Source organism: Sinohyriopsis cumingii, chromosome 18, assembly GCF_028554795.1.
Source record: "Sinohyriopsis cumingii isolate HCF-2022 chromosome 18, ASM2855479v2, whole genome shotgun sequence".
NCBI lineage: Eukaryota > Metazoa > Mollusca > Bivalvia > Unionida > Unionidae > Sinohyriopsis > Sinohyriopsis cumingii.
The window spans coordinates 68,227,636-68,255,100 of record NC_142978.1 but is presented as its reverse complement, the minus strand read 5'-3'; the positions used below and the strand labels follow the sequence as shown (position 1 = coordinate 68,255,100).

At 33.7% G+C, this 27,465-nt stretch overlaps 1 protein-coding gene across 1 annotated transcript; it reads left to right on the top strand.

Annotated features, from left to right (window-relative positions):
• The first annotated feature begins 894 nt into the window (after window positions 1-894).
• LOC149776893 (uncharacterized) lies at window positions 895-26,081 on the top strand. Its single transcript, XM_089941586.1, has 7 exons — window positions 895-998; window positions 5,382-5,480; window positions 6,743-6,898; window positions 12,051-12,310; window positions 13,279-13,930; window positions 16,090-16,366; window positions 18,885-26,081. The coding sequence occupies exons 3-7, from the start codon at window positions 6,760-6,762 to the stop codon at window positions 19,849-19,851; spliced, it is 2,295 nt and encodes a 764-aa protein (XP_089797712.1). The 5' UTR covers window positions 895-998; window positions 5,382-5,480; window positions 6,743-6,759; the 3' UTR covers window positions 19,852-26,081.
• Window positions 26,082-27,465: the final 1,384 nt, after the last annotated feature.

The window sequence follows — 27,465 nt, the reverse complement described above, 5'->3', positions numbered from 1 at the left end:
CTTTAAATGATTAAATTTCCAAAATGGCATGCAGGCATTGTGCAACAACTTGGAAAAATATTTCATGACTGTGAAATATAACTCTTTGGGGGATAGTAACAATCCCTTTAGATCTTTAATACATTCTAGATATATGTTTCATGAAATGAATCTCTTTAGGGCATCAGGCAACAGTTTGTGTAGGTTTCATACTGGTGAAACTTTGCAATGGTCCAATTAGATCTTTCCTACATTCAAGTTATTCTTTTAGGACTAAAGTCAGAAAATTTCCCAAGATGTCATTGAACAGATAGGTGTAACCTTCATTACTGTGAAATATTTCCCTACCATCAGATAAAAAGTTTCCTCATTGCTATCTGTTTTGCCAATAGTTCTGTACAACATTCAAACAAAATGTTTCGATTCAGTCTTATTTAGCAACACAAAATAAAACTTATTACAAATATAATACAAATAAATAATATTAGTGGTTAAATCAATCAATCAATCAATCAAAATTTAAATATATTATTGTATTATATGTTTTTACAAACATTTCAAGTACAAATGTTTATCAAACATATATTTCAAATACAAATATTTTTTGGAAACATATTTCAAGTACAATTATTTAAAAAAAAATGCCATGAAAAAGAAAAATAAGATTAAATAAATATAAAGATTTTAAATAAGTATATAAATTTTTGAAAACTACCGATACATTTGGAATTCCAAGCGAGCAATTCTCAAGAAATGGATATTCCAAGTTGGAGCCAACGACCTTGCAATTTCTCGAGAAAGAGCGTAACAATTTGGAATTCCAAGTTGTTGCACTTAATGTCTTGAGAAATGGCCTATTCCAAGTTGAAGCCCAATATATTCTAGTTCTATTTTTAGAACTTGCCGGGGAAAATCCCCAGCTAGTTGGTCTATTTATATTTTACAAAAGAAGAAAACCAAAGACGTACACTCCAAAGTTTTAACAACTTTGGGATGTTTTATTTCTTTTCTTGACGAAGGTAACTTTTATATTTTATTTCAGTATTAGGGACAAGTCGATCAAGGTTTGGGGAACTTGGGTAGAACTCCAGTATTAAGCGTAACACTTAACAAGCCATTTTTTTCTTTGTTTTATTTCTTTCAGATCATGACAACACAGGCACTTGATTTCGGGGTAAACTACTGTGTACACTTACCAATTAAGTGCCTGTGCATGATAAATATTGTATTTTTGTGAAGGTCAAAACATGAGAAATTACAAATTAGTAAATAAAATATAATTGTTTAATTGTTGTTACATATAGTAAGTATAAAGTTATTCTCTCGTCTACCAATTTTTTTGTTTTACTTCCAGAAGTGAGCAGTTTTTGTACAGTGTATATAGGCTAATGAATAGAAATTAGGTAGGCCCAAATGGAATGTTGTTTGGCGCTAATTCTTCAAGTAGTCCCAACTGAATGTAACCAAACTGCTTTTGAGGCACAAGTTACAAAATTATATGGTATATAATAAATTATATATGGGCCGGATAAATATGTAAATATAGTAAATATGGGTAAAATAAACATTAAATAAACAAAATAACTAAATAAAATACAGATAATAAATACCCTTGTTCATGTGAAAGTGAAAAACAAACGGCAACTATATTTAAAAGGGGTAAAATAATGATAGAAGTACAGACAAATGAAGATGTTTATTTTGGGGATGAATGTTGCAACATGAACAGGAAAAAATAAATTGCTGATGGGGTGTGGGTAACGTTATTTTTGCAGAAAACAACCACATCTGCAAAGGATAAATGTATACATTAATTTTATTACCATACATAACAAGGTAGCTTGAAACTGTATTGTATCAGTAATGATAAAAACAAACAGTAAAAATATGATTGCTATCTTTACCATACCTTGAAGGAAGGAACTGATTTTTGTTTTTGTTTTTTAATCGCACTATTAGCATATTATTGGCAATATCGTGTAGAAGAAGTGGGATCTAAATGCATTTCTGAAGGACACATTGAGGTAGTTGTCAGTTGACCTATTTGTGGGTGGTTTTTCAAACTCGTGACCCCATCAGTTGTCCAACGATCTACCAGCTGAGCTACCATGGCTCCCCTTTGATAATCTGTTATTAAAGACAACTCTGATTAAAGGAAAGCAAGACCAGTTTGGGGCTGACCATTTAATTTAAAGGAGGTGGATGTCCAGAGATTTTCTTTCAGTCAAGGATATTTCTTGTTTACTTACCTCAAGATATTTTTTTAAAAACTAATATGATAGATATAGAGTATAACTGATTTTTTGGTTCTACAAATCAGGGCAAAATATTTTTTGAGGCTATTTGGCAGCCAAACCAGTACCCCACCCCCATTAAGTAGTCAGTCTGTTATGAGGCTGTTTTGATATTGCTTTGTAGAAATGTCAAATGTAAAACAAAAAAAGTGTATATATGTAAATAGCTACCCTACCCTTCTATCTCAAATCACAGGAATCTGTCTTGAATTAAAAATGATTTTTTGACAGTTTAGTGGCATTAGCATTTATTTTATTTAGTTATATTCCAGCCCATTTCAAAGATACAAATGAAATTCAACATGCTTGGGATAGGGGTGATAATAATTGGCAGAGACAAGGGTCTGATATATCAAGATTGATATGAAGGTTTTCCCCATTCAAGATAGTTTTAACTTTTCCCTTCAGGAACTTATGACATGGGGTTTACTTTGTTTGTTTTTTTTTGCCCCCATTCACTGTTCAGCAAGGGTGATCAATAAAATCCCAACAAACTACCACCCAACTCCACCCAATTGTTGAAACTAGCCTGTTAAAGGATTGGGAAGTCCATCCCACCAAATATCAGCCATTCCCTGTTGTTATTTTCTCAGTAGTCCAGACATGCTCATTCATGGCCAATATTTTGTAAATCACACTGTTCCATTATTTTGTAATTATAACCTATTCATTTAAGAATGATTAAAAATACCAAACACTGTTTTGATGGAAAATATAGGAGAATTTGAGTCAACAGATCTGATCACTAAGGCACTGTTCAACATTAAATTGGTGCTTAAAGCACTAGAACTGGTGCAGGTGCTAACAAGTTAGAATTTTTTAAATTTTGTCCTATAGGCTCCAATACAAACACTGAAGAAACACCAATTTAATCCTGAAAGTTCTATGTTAAAAAATTAGTACAATAAAGATGTCTACTTTAACTAAACAGTTTAACACTATGATAACATGACAACATCTCTAGGCCTTAATTTTTCATGGCAGAATTTCAGCTACATTTTCAATCCCAAAAATGTAACCAGTTTTTCCAATTTTGACCAGAAATTTCCCAATTGAGACTAACTAGTGTGGAGATATAGATAAGTAAAATAACAAAACCTTTTTTCCATTATTGAATTTTAAAGTGAAACTGAGAAATAACTAACAGAATGGAAGACTCTGCAGTCATCACAGAACTTTATTTTATGGGGAAGCATAAAAATGGTGTGGTGCCGGATTGTATGGCGGTGCTCAGTAACAGCTTTATGATAATTCAGCTTACTTTAAAACAATGCTTGCCAGTTGCTTTATGGCATCACAATTTGTTTTACTTAGGTTGCAGTCTTTTGTGTTGGAAGGTTTGCAGAGTGGCATCAACACTGTTGCACTGAGATATCCTAAGCCCTTTCTACTGCATGTGAGTAGAAGACCTTGGATATAAATAGTAGCCATTTTGAACTGTCCTCAAGCCTGTGAATGTTATTTCATAACTTAATAATTTGACTATGTCAATTTATGTCTCGTCACCAGTGGCAACATATTCATTAGTTTAAGGATATGGTAACTGATGGTTTCTTAAATTTTTTTCCATTAAAATCTTATAACAATAACAAGAAAAAATAAAAGTTCAGGTATTTAATTAGTGGTTTAATCATTGTCAGTTGTAATTTTAAACACCTGCAGGGCTAAAAAAATTTCACTTGTCTACTCATATTTACAAGAGACAGGTAAGGAGTGTAAGAGACTTTTTTAAGATGCTTTTCCTGTCCAGAGGAGTCTAAATATAATACAGTTATGAATTAAAAAGTGGTCTCAACCAAGAAACATTCAACAAGATCTTAAATAAAGTCTGAACAAAAGTACTATGGAATCTCTAAGGGACTAGCCATTTAATTTTCAGGGGTAGAGGGGGCTAGGATTTTCTTTTTAACCAGGATATTGTTTTCCTTTTACCTCAAAATAATGGTTTTTTTCTCTCACTGTAATGGATGTAATAGGTTCTTTTTACTCTTTAAATAAGAGCCAGAATTTTTTTCTTAATAATAATTCATTGAAACTAAATCCCAACCTACAACACTAAAATTATATGGTCGGTCCCTATTTAGTGCCAAGATGGACACAAATGACACATGCAAAGATGAACACAAATGACACATGCAAAGATGAGCAAAGGTGACACATGCAAAGATGAACACAAGTGACACATGCAAAGATGAACACAAATGACACATGCAAAGATGAACACAAATGACACATGCAAAGATGAACACAAATGACACATGCAAAGATGAGCAAAGGTGACACATGCAAAGATGAACACAAATGACACATGCAAAGATGAACACAAATGACACATGCAAAGATGAGCAAAGGTGACACATGCAAAGATGAACACAAGTGACACATGCAAAGATGAACACAAATGACACATGCAAAGATGAGCAAAGGTGACACATGCAAAGATGAACACAAGTGACACATGCAAACATAAACACAAATTACACTTGCATTACCCTGATACCTTATGCTGATCTACATGTAATGAAAGCAGTTTAAAAGTCGAACTACATCCAAGAATGTGTTCCACTGTTTTATAGCTTTAAAATAGAAACTTGGTGTATTTTTTTTTGTCTGTGTAGTTGATTGTTTGAACACAGGCACATATATGTGTATGTAAGTCATGATCATATTTGACAATACCAAGTCTAACAACTATTTTTGTTTGTAAGTGTATTAAATGCTTAAGAGAAAACAGAATAGTTTTTTTTAATTCAAATTTAATTTTCATTCATTTTTAATAGGTTTATACAAGTAGATATATTTTTAATTGTACAGCTTTGCTTTATTTGGGTTTACATGCACTGACACCTATAACTGGACTCCAAAACATATATTTTGAGTCACAAAAGCCATGGAACAGTGTCTTGGAGGTCGGCAGGTATGTGACTTGAATTCTAGAGCTTCTTACAATAATAAATCAGGTTCATATACTAATAATGCTGATTTCTTTGAAGTTTATAATTTACCTTTAAAACACATGTTGATTGACAGAACAGCTCATTAGTAACATTTTTTTAAAATAAAAAGACTTTCAAGTTTGTATGCCACTGCATTTTCTTTTTATTGTAGATGCTACAAAAGCACAGCTTGATGTCATGTACAAGGAGTTATGTCCCTTGATTGCCAGACCACCTGACTTTGTTTTTCCCACAACTTATATTTAACAAGGTTTGTTGGATTTTCAGTAAATTTAGTAAGTATATGATAATATTCTGGAGAAAGTGGATGATTTTAATTTCCAGCATTCCATGATATTAACAGTTATGTTTTAATTTCCAGCATTCCATGATATTAACAGTAGTTATGTTTTAATTTCCAGCATTCCATGATATTAACTGCAGTTATGTTTTAATTTCCAGCCTTCCATGATATTAACAGTAGTTATGCCCGATATTGGCAATCACCTCACCCTTGACTTTGCGTTGTGTAGCATAACTTTACCAAAGATTCTTGGATTGAAACCAAGTTTGGCAGATGGCTTTTATATTGATATGACCTTGAAAGGGTTTGATTTCCAGCATTCTACAGCACCATTTATAAGAGTTATGCTCTCAAATTTCCCATCCTCCAGAATTTGGTTTCCACAGTATAATTTTACAAATATTAATTCTGGCAATAAGAGAGCTTGAAAAATATTATCTTGCTTTAATTTTACAGCACAAAGAAGCCCATTATATATGTTATATTAGTTGAAAAAAATTATTCTGAGGTGTGTGTGATTTTGATTTTTAATGTAGCTTTAACAATTTTTCAGTCATATCGCTATGTCTGCAGTGTGACAGTTTATAGTCGTGTCTAACACTTAGTCACTTTATGCTGACACCAGGCTGACCAGTCCTAACACTAACCTCTTAATGCTGAGCGCCAAGCAAGGCAGCTGTTAGTACCATTTTTGTAAGTCTTTGATATGACTCTGCCAGGAATCGAACCCATGACATAGGATTGGTCAGCCTGGTACAGTATCAGGATAATGTGACTGGGTGGGACATCATGCTACATGTCTGCGGCATGATGCTCCAGTGCTAGACATCACTATAAACTGTCACACTGCAGACAGTGTATTGATATGACTGAAAAATTGTTAAAGCTACGTTAAAAATCTAAATCACACACACACACACACACACACACACACACACACACATAAATTGCAACCGGAATGATGCTTAGATGATGAAACCTTGCCAGTAAATTCTGATGTGGGAGTGGAATATCTTGATCCCAGACTAATATATATGATAATGATGATAATAATTATTTTTTTCTCATTGTAAAATTATTGAAAATAATATCTGAATTATTGGCATGGTTTAACTTTTCAAATAATATTTTATTATTGCAATGTAACGTTTGCTTTAAAATGCAAAGATTATTTACCAGTAGTCAGAGGCCAATTGGAAATTAGATTGGACATTTTGTTTTTATTTAAGTTCTTTTCAATGGACCAATGGCTCAAGATATGGAAGTGACAGACACAGACTCTAAGTTGTGTACATTCTTTGAATTTCCCAGCAAAGCTTTTCCAAGATTTCGCTTCATCCAAGATAATCTGATAAGTTTTTATCCAAGATTTAAGAGAACAGTAGGTAAGTTGATAAAAAGGTACTGCTTCACAGATTTATCATTGCTATCTGGTACTGACCTATCATTTAAAGGATTTTATCCTCATTTCCTTTACTTTATGTACCTTTTTAAAGTATTTTTAGACTGTTACTTGCTAGACCAGAAGAGCTTCATGGAATGTTCTTTTGTCCATCTTCTGTCACATGTCATCTATTCATCTGTTAGTCTCACCTCTGTTTGCACGGGTTCAAGTCTCAGGCTCAGCCATTGTATGTGAGAAAGCTTGCCAGTAGCTTTTTGTGGGTTGGTGGTTCTTTCCAGGGTTTTCCCCTGGTTCTTCCTCCACCATTTATACTGGTCACCATGTATAGCCTATCCTATGTCAAAAGATGGCGTTAAACCCTCTAACAACAACAACAACATCATCTGTTAGTAGAGGTTTGCTATGCTACTCTTATGTTACTTGGAGGAATGCCATGAAACTAAGAATGGTGCTTTTGTGGTTCCTTGATTAAAATGGTGTCAAGTAGACTTCCAGTATGGCCACCATGGTAGCATCTTGAAAATCTTGGTATAGCTCTATCACCTTAACAGTGATTGACATGAGGTTTTCACTATAATACTTTGTATGTAAATGAGTTGTTTCTAATTGAAAAGGTTGCTGTCAGACCTTTACTTTAAATGTCCATATTGAATGTTTGTTATAGCTATTTCTCCTGAATGAATAGCTATAGCAGCATGGCGTTTTCACTAAAATATTTATTATGTTATGTATATTTGTATTTGTGTTGGGTGTCGGCTTTTCTCTATGATTATATGTTATATATATCTATATTTTGAGATTGACCTTGGTTTCTAATTGAGTTTATGGCCTACCTGATAAACATCTTGTTATTTTGTAAACAACACATTACAAAGCTAATATTTTTCTATGATTATAGATTAAATAGTCTGAATAATATTAATGATGGTAAAAATATTTACTTGCATCAGACTTTAGGGCATTAGTTTTTCACTTAGAAACTCCTGATTTTCTTGACAACTTAGAATGCTCTGGAAATAAAGTTGACCCTCATCCTGGTTCTGTTATTGCATCACAGCTTTTTATGCTAATGTTGTTTACTTCAAAATTACTCATTCCATATATTAACATCAGTCACAGAGGAATTAATTTAAGTTGTGTTTTAGTTAATATTTGAGAGGATTATATATTTAAATTATCCATTGGAGCTTATAATATTTCACACTAAATTATTGTGAATTTATTCAAGGACATTTTTTATTTTACATGTATCATTGTGATACATCAGAACTGTTGGCACATTTGCACATTTGAGGCTATTGGCACATCAGCACATTCAAAGTTGGAATTCAATCAGATCACCACTTGACTTCATTTGGAACTCTATACTTTTGGACTTTTGATAGAATGTTTAGGACTGTTTAGGATTTCATTCACAATACTGTGAGTTCTTTTTAAATTATCACTTTGTGTTTCTTGCAAATTAAATTATTGATTGAATTATACAAAACTTGTTGGTTTTCGCTCTTGACATTTACTTTGCTTAAGACCATAGTGTCATAACAGTTATCATATGTAGTTTGTCCTCACCTTTAAGGTGCAAATTATACATCAATATCACTGCCAAGGTAGCAATATTTCAAATCTTTCTATACAGTATAGCTTTTTTCATTTCTATATATGTCGCAGTGGTGCAGTTAGTTCCCTCCATGCTTGCTTAGTTCTTATGTTACTTGTTTAGGCTCAAATAAAGAAAGAGTCAAAACAACAAGCTTGGAAAAATGTAACAAATAATTTATTTCCCTGGAAAAAACACTATATAAAAATGAAAAAATAACCTACTGTTTTAAGAATCAGATCCAAAAATAATCCAAGAATAATCCACAAATCAAATTTTAGAAGTCCTGATAATGAAATGTTCTAATGAATTCAAGCTCGAGTCCTGAGAAAAAATCCAAAATGGAAGGCGATGATGTATACTGTTGTCAGTGTGGTGTTGTATTGTCTACAGTTCTTTTTTATTCCATAGTCAATAATATTCCAGTGTTTGAATTTCAGAATACAATTTAAATAAATGTCTTTGTCCAATAATTCTGTATGAGCACTCAAATATTTCCAGGAAAAAGAATTAATCAGCATTAAGAGTTTAGTATCAGGACTGGACGGCCTGGTATCAGGATAATGTGACTTGGTGGGATATCATAATACATGTCTGCAGCATGATGTCCCAATGCCAGACAACATTTTAAACTGCCACACTGCAGACATTGTAGTGATATGACTGAATATTTTTTTAAAAGCTACATTAAAAATCCAAATTACACACAAACATATACACATGTTCATTCCCAATTTAGTTCAAAAACAATGTTGTCCCAAGAAGTTTACATCATGATCAGTGGAAACTTGGTTGTTGATCCTTACAGGAATATTGTGTGTTTACTTTATTCAAAGAAATCCAAAGCAATCTGCACTTTTACGTGACAAGAGGCACACCTTGAACAGCATAAATGTATCCTATTGTTACAAAGCTAAAATAATCCTCCAAGATATGGACAGCTAAATTCCCAATGACAAGCACTGCTATTTTAAATTGTGACTCCCCCTCCCAGAAAACACTGAATTTATAGTGCATACCACAAGTTTGTCTTTAAACAGTACTATTTGTAAACATTGTCAACATCGGCATGTGTTCATGAGTATGAGTTTTTACATACTATACATACTCACTTATACAATCATGTACAATGAGTCCAACTGCAAACTGCACACACCCAGATCTGCTGTAGCTTATGTCATCTGATTGGTTGTAAATGAAATTTGTGCAGACCTGGTGACCATTATGGCCACAATGGTGGCCATCTTGAAATCCTTGTTTTTGCTACTCTGAATGACAAGTAGTATTACCATTCAGATTTCCCAGAAGAATGTCTAGTTGGTTGGACAGGGGGTTCTGTTGTTGCTTACAGTTTACATATCAGTCTTACATGTACTACTAAGGTGGTTTTTTATAGTACATGTATGACTGATAGGTCAGTTTGTAAGCAAAAGTCCTAGCCCCTGTGGTTGGTTGTAAATGAAAATGGTGTCGATCTGATATCCGATATGACCACCACAGTGGTCATCTTGAAAATATTATTGCTAATAATTTGAATAACGGGGTTTGTTTCAAAATAGCTTTCAAACGTTTTGGCCTTGGGCTAGTTTTGAGTGAGATTCTAGCAACTAAAATTAATTCTAGTTACAATTTTTTCCATTTTTTTAAATATCTATTTAGCTATGATCATAATGTAAAACAAGCAGTTAGAATTAATTACAGATGTAAATGATTGTGTGTTACTTTTTTGAAGATGGCCAAAATACATGATGTAATGTCGAAAGTGACAAGTAAAATTTAATGGGACTGTTTACAAATATTTTATTAAATTTTGACGATGAAGACTAGATAGAAGATGACCTAACCTTCCGTGCTTCATCTAATATTAATGTGTTTTTTGTTAATTGCATGCTTTAAAAGTGCACTGTAGCAAACTTCAGGAGCTTAGATATAACAATTTGAATGACAAAATACTATGCTGAATATAAATGTTGGTTCTTGCTTGATTGACACGCATGCTGACGGAGAGAAATATACAAATCAGCATGTGTATTTAGGAAAACTAATCAGACACATTGAAGAGATTTTATTACGTGGAAAAGATGAATATTGAGCCAGATATGTACAGGGATTTAGAAACAAAATCATGTGCATTTCCCTAACTGGTAGTGAAGATAACATGCAGATTGCTTGCACTATGTAGGTAGTTTTACACTCCAGTTCTCAAGGTTGCAGGTGTTGTACATTGGTCTGCTTATATACTTGCAAATGCCCCCATGTGTTGTACATTGGTTTGCTTATATACTTACAAATGCCCCCATGTGTTGTACATTGGTCTGCTTATATACTTGCAAATGCCCCCATGTGTTGTACATTGGTCTGCTTATATACTTGCAAATGCCCCCATGTGTTGTACATTGGTCTGCTTATATACTTGCAAATGCCCCCATGTGCTGTACATTGGTCTGCTTATTTACTTGCAAATGCCCCCATGTGTTGTACATTGGTCTGCTTATATACTTGCAAATGCCCCCATGTGTTGTACATTGGTCTGCTTATATACTTGCAAATGCCCTCATGTGTTGTACATTGGTCTGCTTATATACTTGCAAATGCCCGCATGTGTTGTACATTGGTCTGCTTGTATACTTGCAAATGCCCCCAGAGATAATATGCATTCCTCAACAGTGAGATTCACCAAACATTGAGACAAATATAATCTACTGTTTTGGTCTGAATGAGTTCAGTTTTTATTTCAGCTTTTAAAAAAAAATCTTCATATTAGTTCATTCTTTTGGAGTTAAAAAAGTTCATTCAAAATGACCCACAGATTTTTTCGGTGATCTCAGAGCTATAAACAAAAAAATTTGACCTGAACAAATGGCACACACTTCATTTAAATACATGATTTAATAATGTTGGTTTCATTATGTATTTTTACAGCTATGAATTCCAGTTATAACATTATGACATTAATTCATTTTCTCATTATTATGTATTATATTGTAATTAAAGGCTTGCTGGGCATAATTACTGAATTGAATTACTTTTAACCTTCAGTTAATCACCCATTCCCAATCCATGTATTGCATGTCTTTTTTCTCCTTAGAATTGCGAATGCCAAATGCATGGGGCTCATTTCATTTGTGGTCTGGGATGGGGGTTGCTATATTTCTATATTTGTTACTTTATATATCCATATTCATTTTAGGTTTTCTTCTGACCTGATTTGGCCGGCAAAGCCTGGTTCTGGTGACTTTCTGGACAACTTTGTCTCATGCCTTTTTTAAGCATAAGAAACACTGCCATTGGTGTACAGAAAATTTCAGTTGGTTGAAAAATGAAAGCATGTACAATACTGTAGATAGGTTTTGTTTGTGGGATACAATTTTGATGAGGTTGTTGCAAATAATGAATATGAAGATCCCACCAGCAAATATGTTGAAACTATACCATCAATCCAACTTAAAGCATCAACCAAAATTTCTGTTTTTTAAAAATCATGAAAATTGATAGTCACAAAAATAAAAGTATGTAACTGCATGGCATTTTGCAGAGAATCTCCCAGTTTGTTTGAAATGGAAGGATCTGATAGAAGACATATCCAAGAAGGTGGAACTTCTGGAACAAAGCAAGCCAGAAGTAATCCTATTTGGGGAGAAGCATGAGATGATCAAAGCAGAACAAATTGTGGTTAATATGAATAGGCTGAGTGAGAAGGAGATCAAAACAGACAAATTTTCAAGAAAGGATTTACCTCCCCGTGTGTTTGTAGATACACCTCAAGTTCTTATTTATAGGTGTTCATCTGATCAGGTAAGCCTTAAAGGACATTGTTGACTGGACCATTTCGTTTTATATATTTATGATGTTTTGATCCGTTTGCATTTAAACACAATTAAGAGCAATGGTCACAGTCTGAATAAAAATTACCAATAGGTACTTTTTCTTGTGTGTAAATTGCCTGTTTAACACCATGTATGACTGGCATTTATAACTATGTGAAATGAAATGATCCTGATTGCAAGAGCTCTGATGAAAACAGTGTCTTAAAAACAAAGTTAAATTTGCAATGTTTTTTGTAGGCCTTAGGTAAAATGGTTATAAAAAATTTATTTTATTGCATTGTATGGAATAGACAAACTATTTTATCCTTGTTGAGGTAGTCTGGTATTCTCTTGCCCAAGACCATAGGTCAAAGCAGTAGAAGACCAGACTGTCCACAGTACCCAAGGGAAAATATATTGGTCTGTTCCCTGCATATCCATGAAATAACTATATTAAAAGCTGTTTTTAACCTTGTATCTACAGGGTTGGAAATACTTACACATATATGAGGTTTCCATCTCATATTTTCTGTAAAATTCTTGTTAATCAGCAATAAAGATTACTTGGCAGGCAATTTCTAAACTTAATCAGCCCTGTGAGAGAAGGGATATTTACCTCGCTTAGCCATTAGGCAAAGTGAGCTTATGTTATGGCCATGTCTCTTTGATCAGTTGTAGATTGAGAATCTATCAACAATCGCATTTTACCACTGTGGAGTCCATATTTCTGATCCAACTTCAACCAAACTTGGAATATGTGTTTATATCTTCAAACCCAAAACAACAACAACATAAAATGTTTCAGTGAGTTCAGATGTTGTGAAGATGAAACAAACTATTTGTTAATCACCAGGTTCTCACCAGTATAACAGTATGCATTAGTGTATATTAGGTAATCTGCCGAGTGCATGTTTTATATTGAACATTTCAAATAACTGACACTTTGATTCTTTTTAGGTTGTGCAAGAAATAATTCTTCTTCTTGAGATTGAACTTCCAATAACAGAGACAGATAATATACTTCTGTTGATAGTTGTTGGAGGACAATCGGAGAATGATGGCGGGGACCTTCAGGAAAAAATAATTAGTTCATTGGCTGATACACACAGGAAATTCTGGAAAGACAAAATGATTGTAGTCACAGTAGATCAAGCTATAAGCACAAGTATTAGCAATCATTTGGAAATTTGCATATTGAAAGAATTTAAGAGAATAGATGACTGCATTAGAGAGGTTTTGTCTGTCCGACGAAATATGGAGGGTATTTCCTCATTTGAGAGGGATTTACTTTCAGAAATAAAGAAGTTTTTCCAGAACAAAATAGTAGTGCAGGACTTAATGAATCTTGCTTATCAAGGTGAAGGCAGTGATCAGTTTCTTCAAGAGCAGATAATTTGGTTCATACAGAGAGGAGTTTCAGCAGAGTTACATGCCAAGTTTAAAATGGCTGCTGGAGATGTTCATGCCATACTGGAAGAAAAGAAGTTTAAAGAGGAATGCAAGACAATAATTTCACCTACTACTTGGTTGAGTATTCAGAGCGAGTTGTCAGAGGCCTACATGGAAAGTCAACAAAGTGAAGAGCCAATGGAGACTGATCATGAAACAGGTCAAACACCATCAATGAAACCACTGTTAACACTTACTGCTCAGATAGAGCACCAGTTCCATGTAATGTTAATACAGATAAATGAAACAGAGAATGGCATTCCAAATTCTTTCAAAAAGAGATGATTATGTAATAAAATACAGCAGAATTAATTCAGAAACCTGACTAGCTCAGATGCTTTTAAGATTGGCTTATTTCTTTAATATATAAGTCAATCCACTTCAGAAGTCTCTTTGCAGATTTGGTAAAATCATTGCCACTCATCAGACATATTTATTTCCTTTCACTGATTGACTTAAACAGAGAGTTCTTAATATAGGTAAGTTGCTGAATGTGACATACGATGATTACCAAAATTAGCTAATATCTTGTCTTCATGAGATATACTGAGACATTGCACTTTACTTTGACTACAAAGTAAAAACATTTGGAACTTCTCTGGAAGTTTAATATCAGTTCTAAATCAGAGACTGATAAGTGACTTTGTTCCACTAAATTTTCTGCATCTGATTCCAGTAGAATTTACTGATCTTTTGGCTAGATCAGATGATCAGACAGGTGACTTGGATGTGTTGACTGTCTCTGCTATGTTTGGTGCATTGCATTAAGAGAAAAACAGCCTATGCCTGTTAGTAATAACCTAATGCTAGCAATGATCTAGTATGAATTATGCATTGTGAGATACTTTCACTAATAATGGAATTATGCAGTCATTTAGACAGTTATCTTATGCATCACTTTTCCTCTTGGTTTTCCTCTGTAAAGTCTTCGTTCTCCTTGCAAGTACAAACATTGAACAAATCCCATCGGGACATGGAGCAAAATCAAACTTAAGTGACAGCATTGCCACTAATCACATACTTGCCAATAATTTTCAGTAATAATGGCTTGAACATTCTCGTTCAAGGAAGTGTTGTGTTATAACTTGTTCTTCAGCATGCATCTTTAAAAACCATAACTAACTGAAATGAGTTGGGTTGTTCCACTTACTGTACTTTACCTATGCAAATTAGCCTAAATGACTCCCCCACAGCAGTGTTCAAAGTACTTGACATGGCATCATTCCATCTATCCTCAACCAAGTAAGTAATCTGAAGAATGATGGTTGTTAATCTATGACAGCCTTACCTTTATTTGGATCCATGATATTCACAACCTGCCCTGAGGATAGTTTTACACTGGCTGTTTACTATTTATACAGACGACATGCTTTGGACATATACAGTGGTGGTCAAAAAATTGTCTTTTTTTCCCCTGAAGATTACTGAAAATTGTGTATTTCAAAACTCAACCAGTGTCAGCGAATTTGGAGTCAAATATAGTGTTTTTCACATGACATGTCATGTTATGACAGGTATGAGTAAGACCAAACCTTTTATCATATTTCTCACAAAGTCAGCTTTTAGAGTTATAAGTATTTTAGAATATTCTTTTACAGTTTGGGGCCACCACTCCCTAGAATCTTTTAAGAAACCTGAAAATCCGATTTGTTTGATCCAGTTATGACCTCATCGCAGGAAGTATGACCTAAATATTGAATAAGTTGTTTTGGAAGCTCAGAAACCAGTATTAAATGGAAAACAAGTTATTGACTATATACAATCATTTAAAAAAGCACACACATGCACACATATTCATTGATTGGTCTAGTTGGTCCAAACTAAAATTGGTGCCAGTCTTACATCCAATACCATGTTGAAGGTGTTGTTATTGCTACTCCTTCTGAATTTGGCTGGCCATATTCACATAGATTGATAGTGATTTCTAGTTAATCCAAAATGAAAATGGTGATAATCTTATATTGGATATGGCCTTAATAGTACCTGATTTGAAACTATTGTTATTGCTCAGAATATCGAAATTGTTACATCACTCAGCGCTTAACAAGAAGAAACAATTTTACATGTATCTTGAATTCCTGAAGTTCTTCGTTGTCAATACAGGATCATTATCCCATATCATTTAGCTAACTGCATTTTTGTTCATGATTAAGGAGGAAATAACTTTCTTTGCCATTGCCACACATCATTATGAGGCACTTTATTGCCTTAATGGGCATTTAGTTACATGACTTACATGAAAACAAAGGAAATTTGCCCAGACTTTTTATGTTAATATGATCTGTATTAATTATGTTTTCTTCCGTTAACTTTCCTCAGATAAGAAATCTCAGAAGCGCAGAAAAACCTCTAAAAAGCAGCAACTAAGTGTCAGAAGAGCCAAAACACTCATGAAGGAAGTAAAACCAGTCCTTGAAAAAGTCAAGATATTCCTCCAGGAGGTACAAGCAGGACTAAAAACTCTAAGTCACCTTCAATTTGAACTGAAAGGAATTCTCAAAAACACCATTTTCAGTCCTGAAAATGAGGCAAAGAGAATGAGAGAAGTGCCAGGCATAAGAGACACACCTGAAAATTGGATCAAGAAGTTGCTGGAGTATGTATATGATCAGCTCCCATTTCTGTCTTTGACTTCTGCAGTTTCCACGTTCTTCAGTTAACTCATTACCCCTGGAGATTTTTTATATTTTCACCTGAAATATGAGTAGGAAGCACATTTTGGAGGGGTTGCTTCTGAATACATCCAAAAAATTCTGCGTCCAAGTGATTTCTGTTTGGTTTGATGCCTAGTTAGAAACATCATTTTTCATAGGCTATTTCACTTGTGCATGTGCAGAAAGGTAAAAGTTGGATTTCTTTTTTCTTTCTTATTGGAGCCACCATTTTCATGTCCTGGCCAAAATTTCCTTGAAATCCCCAACTTATCCTACTTTTTTCAGAGGTTCACTGTGTGCAGTTCAAACCAGTCTGCCTTACAATTGAGGCCAAAAAGTCTGAAATCCTGACACAAAATCCAATTCTGACGACAGGCAAATTTTTGGTGTAAAAAAAAAATAAGCCAAAAAAATTACTTCTCCCACTTTATTTGGTAATGTGAGATTAAAGTCGATTATTTGGTATCTTTGTAGAGCTAGGTCTATCTACTTTTCTGTAATATACCCATTTTATTGTATCTTAAATGACCTTGATGCTTCAGAACTCGGAAATAGGTTACTACCAACTGACACACAAATGTGGTGCTAGGTGTTAATGAGTTAAGTTTATGCATTGTAGCCAACTTTTAGCTAATTTGTTTGTAAAGGTATATGAGCTTATGGTATGGCCCTGCATTCATCATGTGCCCATCTGTCAAAAATTGCTTGTGCCATTTTGGAGTTCATATTTCTGGTCTGATTTGTTATCACTCTAGAGGCAATATTGATATTTTAATCAGATTTGGAATACATGTATAAGCCTATATGATCAAGCTGTTGCATGACTTAATTAATGAGAGGGATCTACACATATTAATAATGTTATCTTGCATCTGATTGGCTGAATTTTTTGAGATAGGTCAAACTTTGAGCACATATTGATGATGGTATCTTTCATATGATTGACTGAACCTGTCAACAGTTTGATGACTATTTCTGAAATCGCTTTTTTTTTGTTGAAAACTTAATATGGTTTATATTATAAAATTATATAAAGACTTTTATTATCAGCAAGATCTTTGCACATTAATAAAATTCATCAGTTAGAAATGATTCTAAAGTTTTGTTATATAATTGGTTAGTTTCTCTTTAACATGGTTCTTTTCCTAAAGGAAAGCAATGGAAATAACTCATGATATTAACTATTTAGAATCACATGTTTGGGATTACACAGAATACTTTTCCTTACTGAAAAATGCAAATCAGATTTTAAAGTTTTTTTTAGATTTTCAAGATGCATACATTTTAATAAAACATTACAAAATTTCCAAAAGTAACACACAGTAGAGATTCAGATGAATAATAAACGATTGGTGGTAAGATGAGTTTGAAAAACTGATAAATCATGGCAACTTTGAGACACTATAATGAATAATTTTGAGTGGCAAGTGGGTGATGAGAACTGAAGAAACATTTGATTTTTTTTTATGTATGTATATTGAAGTTAGAGACAATGTTCAAATTCAGGCTTGCATTAAATATGTGCAGTTTGTGGGGTTTTATTTTAAATATTGGTTTTGCTCCAATGAGAGAATATTTCTTGAAAATAAATATCGAAGTTTTATTTTTGTAGAGAATTTCTTTATTTCTAAAACATTACCACCTTTGAAATTCTAATATATTTGTTGGAAAGTCTGGTATTCTTGGTGAAAAATAGTTATGCAGTTGCTACTATTGCCGTTTTAAAATTCCTGAAACAGTTGTCATATCTAAATTATGTTATCACATGCATTGTACATTATTTTATGGCACTTCATATACTCATTGCCATGACTAATGCACTATTTGAAATTAATATTTTGTGTTGCAAGCTTTAATACAGAAACATTCCCCAGTATTTTTTTCTCTTGAAACACTTCCAGATTTAATTACTAATACATGTAGTACAACAATTGAAAGCATTACAACAAATAACAAAAACCTAATGACTCATAAATTCATTGTATGTGAAAGTCAGGTGACTCTGGCATCTGTAAACTTAACTATTAAAGATCTTGGATGACTGATTATGAGAAAAACAATTTGCATATTAAATTATACCTTTGTCTTTGCAAACAGTGTGTATCAGACTATTATTACAGGTATAATCTACATGACATAAAATTACAGACATTGTTTATATGGGTAGTGTTCTACAACACAACATAAGCCTGTGTAGCAGTTTAGCAAAATGGTCAGTCATTCATGTAAACCACGTGAATGATATCTTGGATCTCTAGTTTAGGTAGCATAAGAATATTTGACAAATGCTTTCTACCAAGTATGATAAATGTACCATATTTATTCACCTACAAGTCAGTTCCAACTGCAAAGATTGATAAGGGGAAACAATTCATACAATTCAATTCAATGAGGTTACTATTCCATCCCCAATTGCCAGTGATTCATTTTCAGTGAAAGAATTGGTATATATTTTTCCAGGTTGCCAGAAGTACAAGGTTGTGGTGACCACTTTGGGAATTTGATCATATTCATATCAAAGGAAAATAACAGAAAAGAGCAAGAGGTGAAGCAGAAGATTGACATGTTTCTCAATGGATGCCCATATGATTATGATATTAAATACAGCACACAACCAAGGACATTTGCAAACCCAAGACAAGGTGGAGCTTGCAGTTTGATCTTCAAAGCTGGACAGAAAATACGTTGGCGTGATCAAGTGGGACATGTTAGGCATGGGACACTTGGCATCTTTGTTCTTGGAAAGAAAGAACAGTCAGTTTATTTTGTCACCAATGGACATGTGGTTATTGGTGACGGAAAAGTCGACATTTCAGTCAGAGAGGAATCTTACGAAGAACTTGGAACAGAAAAATGGGACTATATTAATGAATTGATAGACATTGCTGCTGTGAAAGTGAAAAGCAACATGCACAGTCACTGCATGTTTCATTATGAAAATATTCATGGAGAACAGTGCTCATATGTTATATTGAAAACTAGTGAAGATACATTGGAACAGCTGGTTGGACAGAAAGTGTACAAGAGAGGTGCAGAAACTGGGCTCAGAGTTGGCATTATTTGTTCCAAATCAATAAACATGAAGGAAGAAAACACCATAAAGACCTATAATATGTTAATAAGTCCCCTGCCAGCGTCCGAGCCAATGACAGAGCCAGAAGAGGCTGAGTTTGCCAAAGAAGGAGACAGTGGGTCTGTTGTATCCCTTTATACAGCTGAAGAAAATACTTGTGAGATATTGGCGATGATAATTGGGGGATTTGAATTAAAACCAACTCAGGATGAGAAGAAGCCCAGCAAGAATCAAGGCAATCTGACCCCTGAACAGAATGCAGAGAAACTTTGTTTTTCATTCTCCTTGATGGAAGGTGTCAGTGCACTGAATAAAGAGCATGAACTTGACTTGGAAATTGAAATTGAAAATTGAAACATAAATGTGTTGGGCCAAAATGCTGTACCTGGCTGTCATCACCAGTACATGTATTTGCTTTTTTATAGATGGAGGACTCAAAATATGGTTAGAAAAATAGAAATGGCTTCTTCCTCCTGAATTTTTGTTGAGAAGTGAGTGTTCAGGGTAGAATATATGTGTGTGTGTGTGTGTGATTTCTTCTAGCCAACAGAAAGAAATTATTTGCTTGATCTGCAACAAAATCATCATATTTGACACAGATTTTGAAACTAAAAATGACAATGACAATGCTGCACACTCTTTTTTTATCCATGTATTCAAGTCTTTTGGGAGAAAATCCATTCATGAGACTGATGTAACAGATTCAGATAATCAAAGCAGTATCTATCCCATTAAGAAATAAGTGCAAGTGTTTGAAGAAAGCATAATAACTTTGTAACAATAATTAAGGATTTTTCCTTGGATTTTTTTGGTTAATATATTTAGTTGATTATATAATCTAATGTATTATAGTTAATTATTCACTTTTTCTGTTGTTACTTGATGTATTTTTATTATCATGTCCTTATTTTGTTTGTTTTAGAACCTTTCTTGGTTGTTGATTCCATTTAATTATGTTATTTAAAATATCTTAGATTGTACCCTGTGGATTATGTTATACATGGCTAACACTGTGAGTCATATTAGATTGTACCCTGTGGATTACGTCACACATGGCTAACACTGTGAGGAGTTGTGTTAGATTATTGATCATTAGTATGCCAGACTCATGACCAGAAGGATGCGGGTTCATATCCTAGAACTGGATCATCCTCAGTCTGCTGGCAAAGTGTTCTTGGGCAGGGTACTTTACTCAGTTTCATTTGGCACTAAACAGTCCACTTGTGTTGCTGTTTTGTTAAACACCAAACCAAAGCATCTCCCCAGTTTTTCAACACACTGTCTTTTGCAATAAAACAAATAAGGTCTTTTGTAATAAAATAAATAAAGTCAGTTTCCTTTCTGTATGTAATACAGTAAATTATTATGTAATGGGTTTTGCTGTTGTCATTGTGGTTACTTCAACCACCCGCCTATTAATGGGACCAATTACTGAATCAAGGGTCTTGGTTTATGATAAGGGCCCCTAGCTCTGAATGTGCTGTAAGTATATCACAGTGCTAAGGCTTAGGGAGGGGGTGTTCAGTCATAATGTGAATACCAAGGTTTGGTGCTTCAGGGACCCGGATCAAAGAGAAATGTGGTAGTGAGCATGGTACAATTAAGACCAAAGCCTTTCTCAGTGAGTGGTTGCTGGGTATTATCTGCAAATCTCTCAAAAGCATGACAGATAGCTATCTCACAGCAGGTGGTTATTGGTTCGATCCCTGGCAGAGTCATACCAGAGACTTACAAAAATGGTACTAACAGCTGCCTTGCTTGGAGTTCAACATTAAGAGGTTAGTGTTAGGACTGGTCGGCCTGGTGTCAGAATAATGTGACTGGGTGGGACATCATGCTACACGTCTGCGGCATGATGCCCCAGTGCTAGACATCACTTTGAACTGCCACATTGCAGACATCGTAGTGATATGACTGAAAAATTGTTAAAGCTACATTAAAAATCCAAATCACATCACACAACACATATACAGGAGTTAATTTCAGTGGATAGTAATGTTTTTTTTATATAAAAATAACCAAGCACAAAACATATAGTAATAGCATGCATGTATGTGGGGGGGGGGGCATACAAATTGGATTGTCTCAAATGGAAGTGCCTTACAGAAAGACTATGATTCAAAGCAGGTTTTTCTTTTCTTTTAAAATAAATCAGATGTGCTGTTTCAAAAATGAGAAATTCAATCATTGCTTCTAATAATTCTTATCTCTCAGCCAGAAAAGGACAAAGGTGAACTTAATAAAGGATAATACTGAATACAACCTTAATGTGCAACTTCATGTAATAGGCCTCACCAACAATATCAGCAACATGGCCTGGTTACCTGGTGTTTCCTTCTTTGCAGAAATTTTTTCCAGTATGATTTGGAAAACCATTCTAAACTATAAGCATTTTATGGAGGCTTTGACCACAAAATTATGTCAGGTTTTCTCATGCTAACCTAGTTTGGGAACTGCTCAGCAGAAAGTTTACACAGTTGATGTTTGAAAGTTCAAAAGCCAGGCACATGCTGTGTTTCATGGCAGACTGAATGATATTGACACTACTCTTGATTACCTGTCAATGAAGAAAAATCAAATTCAAAGATTAAATGAGGACAACACGTACATGGTCACATGTTCTAATTGTGAAATTTAGTGGAAGATGAACGTGTAAGAATTATCACATATTTTGGAATAGTTTATTTCTGCTGTTGGAAAACAATTTTTTATTTAGTGTAATTATAGACTCTAACCAGTGAAGTTCAGATGCTACTTAGTTGTCTCACATAATTATCATAACTCATCATGAACAGTAGTGTAGTAAGCAGTGAATCTAAATTATAATGACAAATATCAAAACTTGTTCTTGCTGTGATTAACTTGCATTGCACTGATTTTATTTTTGCAATTTTGCTTCCTTAAAGTCTCCAATAACATGACAGAGATGAAGTCATGGAGTGGTCTCAGAATTGTTGAAATTCGTTGTAGTGTTTCCATAGGCCAGACTGCAATGGAAGAAGTAAAAAGTTACTTAAGACTAGTTATTTTTCCAAAGTCAATTGCCCTGGAAAAGTATGTGAAAAAAGTAATTAGTTAGCTAAACAGATTGCACCTGTAGTAAGGAATAATCCTATCAGTTTTGAGGTCAAAAGGTCAAATATCAAGATCACTTTAACTGAAGAAAAAATACTTTGTGCATATTAATTCAGGTTTTCCACCATCTCCAGTTACTAAACTATGAGGATGGCTTACACTTGGGATATGAACAATACCTGTCAGTTTCAGGAACAAAGGATGATCAAGGTCAGTGTGACTGAAAGAAGTTAAAATTGTTTCCAGTCTAAAGTTAACAAATTTTATGAATGGCATGTACTTATGGTAAGAAAGAATACTGTTGAATTTTGGGGTTAGAATATCAAAGGTCAAGGTCACTGACTAAAAGAAGAATATTGGTTTCTGCACACAGATTTCAGTTATAGAACATGTACCTTCACCAAAGTTTGTGGATGACTCATCAGACATATGCCTATTAATTTTGGGATCAAATGATGAAAGGTCCAGGTCACAGAATTAAAAATAATAAGCTTTTGCACAATAACTTTAGTTCTAGACCATGTACCTTCACCAGAGTGTATAGGGCTTCCACTTATGGTATTGAATAAACATTCTGATTTTTAAATTAAAAGGTCAAGGGTCATGGTCATTGTGGCTCAAAGAAAATTTGACTATTAAGCATGGACAGATTTATAATGTACCAGTCAGGGTGCTGTTGATGGTACATCATTATAGCTATTCTTGATTTTGCCTGTATATATTTGTTGCAATAATTCCAGATCAAAGAGTCTTTCATATATATATTATCTATGCATAACTGATAAAAATGTAATGTATGTGTTTATGTACATACTACTTAAGTTTGCAAATGCACTTTTGATTTCATGTACCTGTTATTGATTTTGAACTTGTACATTTGTCACATGAATTTCAGTATGATGCATATTTTAAATATTTTTTTATATATATTTTGAGGGAAGGACAATTCCATGTAGGAATAACCTGAGTCCACACTAGTTGTGGAGTCTTGGTTGCTCAGTGATTAATGTAACGTCATGGTTGGTTACCATGGTGTATCAACGGGCATGAACTTTCGTGGCTTTGGCATGCTGTAACCTTTCTTGTGTTGATAGGCTGTTAAAAATGAATCAAACAGAAAAACAAATATACCATGGCAACAAAAAATATTTTAAACTAATATATCTAACATAGCTAACTGTTATATTCACTTATAAGTCAAGTCCATCTGCAAACTGCACAGATCCAGATCTGCTATTGTATAATATGCTGGCAGATCTGGGTCTATGCAGTTTTTTGAGTGATCTGTAGAACAAACAACATAGACCCTGATCTACTGGCATATTATGTGATGGTAGATGAGGGTTTTTGCTTCCAGTTGGACCTGATTTGTAAGTGGTTATAATTATACAAAAGTAGTATTCATCTTTAAGTTTTCACTCTTTGTTGCATATTCTGTAATACATCACTTTCACTCACGCATGATTGAGTGGTATAATGCCTGCACCAACTTTAATGTGGGTTAGTAACACATTTAGAAACCGTTACAATAGTTCGTAAATTATGGGACATACATTTTTTTTTAAAAAAGATTGTTTGTTTTTTAAGGATGGGAAATGATTAAGAAATAAGTTTCAACTGGAACAGTTATATTTTACTTTTAAAATAAATACAGTATAGCTAATGTAATCAAATAAATGCAAAAGCCTTACAGATTACATGTACATAATGTTTCATTATTGTACATGTATGTACAAGAAGATCTAATGGAAACAAACATGATGGATAAAATATTGATGTGATACTCTCTGAAATACTCTCTGAAACTTGTACCAGTGATTCGGATCTGTGGTCAAAGGCAGTTCATGATACATTAAAACTTATTCTGAACAAAGCAACTAATTTAACCCTTTCTGACCTTTGCATATCAACCAATAAATATAACATAGTGATAATGACAAAGCTTTTTTCCTTGTTTATTTTTGGAGTAATCATCAGATTTGTATCTCTCTACTGGGACTATTTCATTATATACTACTGGGACTAGTTCATTATATACTACTGGGACTAATTCATTATATACTGCTGGGACTAGTTCATTATATACTACTGGGACTAATTCATTATATACTGCTGGGACTAGTTCATTATATACTACTGGGACTAATTCATTATATACTACTGGGACTAGTCCACTATATACTACTGGGACTAATTCATTATATGCTGCTGGGACTAATTCATTATATACTACTGGGACTAGTTCTTTATATACTACTGGAACTAATTCATTATATACTACTGGGACTAGTTCATTATATACTACTGGGACTAATTCATTATATACTACTGGGACTAGTTCAATATATACTACTGGGACTAATTCATTATATACTACTGGGACTAATTCATTATATACTACTGGGACTAATTCATTATATACTACTGGGACTAGTTCATCATATACTACTGGGACTAATTCATTATATACTACTGGGACTAGTTCATTATATACTACTAGGACTAATTAATTATATACTACTGGGACTAGTTCATTATATATGTGTATGCCCCAACTATCAGGGTCTATGAAATGTTCATTTGTAGCTTGTAGATGCTTTCTGTCCCTGTGATAAACATGACCATCTTCTGTATGAATCTTGTCGGAGTGAATGTCAGCTTTTTCTTCTACATGCACCTTGTGTGATGTACTATGTTAGACACTAGGTTTAACCATAACAGCGTCTCCACTGTTTAATGGTTTTCATTCTTTTGCACTCCTATTGTAGTATTTTTCTTGTTTCATTTTCGTTTGCTAACAGGTTAGATCTGGTACTGTCCTACAACTGATCATGGCATTAAGAGTCTTTTTGACATTGGCAGTAAAGTTCTTGTATGTCAGTTTGAACATGGGTTGTGTTAGAATAGAATGCAGTCCTTCCATTGGTGTATCCCAGAAATCCAGTAGCCTGTTTCCTGCTGTCGACAATTGAAGTTGTACCATTCATAGGTTTGGATCGTTTCACCTATTTTTCAAATTTGTCAACTGCTTTTGTCAGGTTTCTCTTTGCCTTATTCTTATGCATTCTCAAATGTGAAGGTATCAAACAGTTCTATGGCATCTGTCCCTAAACAAGTAAGAAGCATAGATATTCTCAGTTTTGGCGCTTTCTCTGCCAGCCCCGTAGCTGTTTCAGTGGAAAAGGAATCGATGTTGTAGTGCCAGTTGAAATCTGACACCCTGTATTATCTACAAGGACTAATCCATTACATATGCATTACGTTACAAAATGATCCTTAATATTTTTTTCCACGACTTCAATCACTAGTGGGTAATGATACATGTTGACTTTGCAATATTTTCTGTGATGAAATACTGCATCAATATTTGTACTACTACTTGAATATTCGAACATATATTACATCACAGCAGGAAAATATATTGATGCAGCAGAACTTGAAGGTGATGTATCATGATATATGCTAAGAGCTTTGTTTCTTAAACTAAAGTATTAAAGATATCAACACTATTTTTATGTATTATTATTATTTGCTATTCATCAGTTATCAGTCTGGTTCCTCTACTCAGCAATGACAAAACAACGTATTCATTAGAGTCCGATATGGTTATGTACAATTTTAAATGAATCGTGTGTCAGTAAGTTTATTGTTATTACAAATTCAGGTATAAAAGAACATTTGTAGACCTAACACCAATATGAAAAGTGGTTGGTGACAAATCTGGCACTGCATACCTAGACCAGCTCCATTATCCAAAGGTGTTGTCTGGTTTCAGGATTCCATTCTGAGGAGGAGTGTTCCAGATTCAGCCTTACAAGTGTAAAGAAAGTTGATGTTGTATGTTTACTGCTGACCTTGTGGTTTCTTCACATAAAGCCCAGGACATGGCTAAATTTCAAGTTGTTTGTTTTTCTATATGCACATTTCAAGTGTTAAGAGTCTATGCTCTTAAAATAAGAAACAGAAAAAAGTTAAAAGCAACAAGCTTTCTAAATTTCAAAAAATAATTTATTTCCCTAGAACACAAAGTAAAAATGAGAAAAAAGAACTTACTGTATTGCAAATTACATTCCAAAATATGATAGAGTGTTTTGACCTGCAACATACGCACAATCAGTATTACAATGTGCATGACATGAAGGAACTCTTTGATACAATAAACCTCACTTGTATTATAGAATTCTTGAAAGCAGTGAACATTTACTCTAAGCTATAACTTTTACGCCATCAACTTGAGCATTTTTATGTAATGTACTTTCCGTCCATTATCTTCAATAACTTTTGATCTGCCTTTATTAACATATACCATTTACATTCCTCGTATATCGGGAAGACTTATGTATTACCATTTTATCGTTTTATTTAGTTATGGTATCGCTGGTCAATATAAAACATTTTATTCTTTTACACATAATCATACATATGACCTTTTGTATGGCACTAAATAGCCTAACAGTGCTGGTGCACCATTAAAAACAAACAAACATCCCAAAATAATCCAAGAATTACAGACACAAGTCCTAATAATTTAATGTCCTGAATAAAATTCAGTAGAAGTCCAGAATAAATCCAAAAACTGAAGGCAATGAGGTGTCTGTGATAGCTTATAGATTGTTGATGTGTCTACACTCTTTATTCAATCACATTAATATAATTCCAGGTTTGAATTCACTATACATTCAAGTAAATGTCTCTACCCAAGAATTTTATTAGTGTACTTTTGTATTTCCAGAGAAAATAATCACTTGAACTAAATAATTTGAAGAAATAAAATTTTCAGCCCAAAAATGAAATACTGGACACAACATATAATACAACTTAAAAGTGCCTCGTCTTAAAGTAGAACTGAAAAAATCATCTCAGTTACAAGATTATATAGTTTTCTTTGACCTC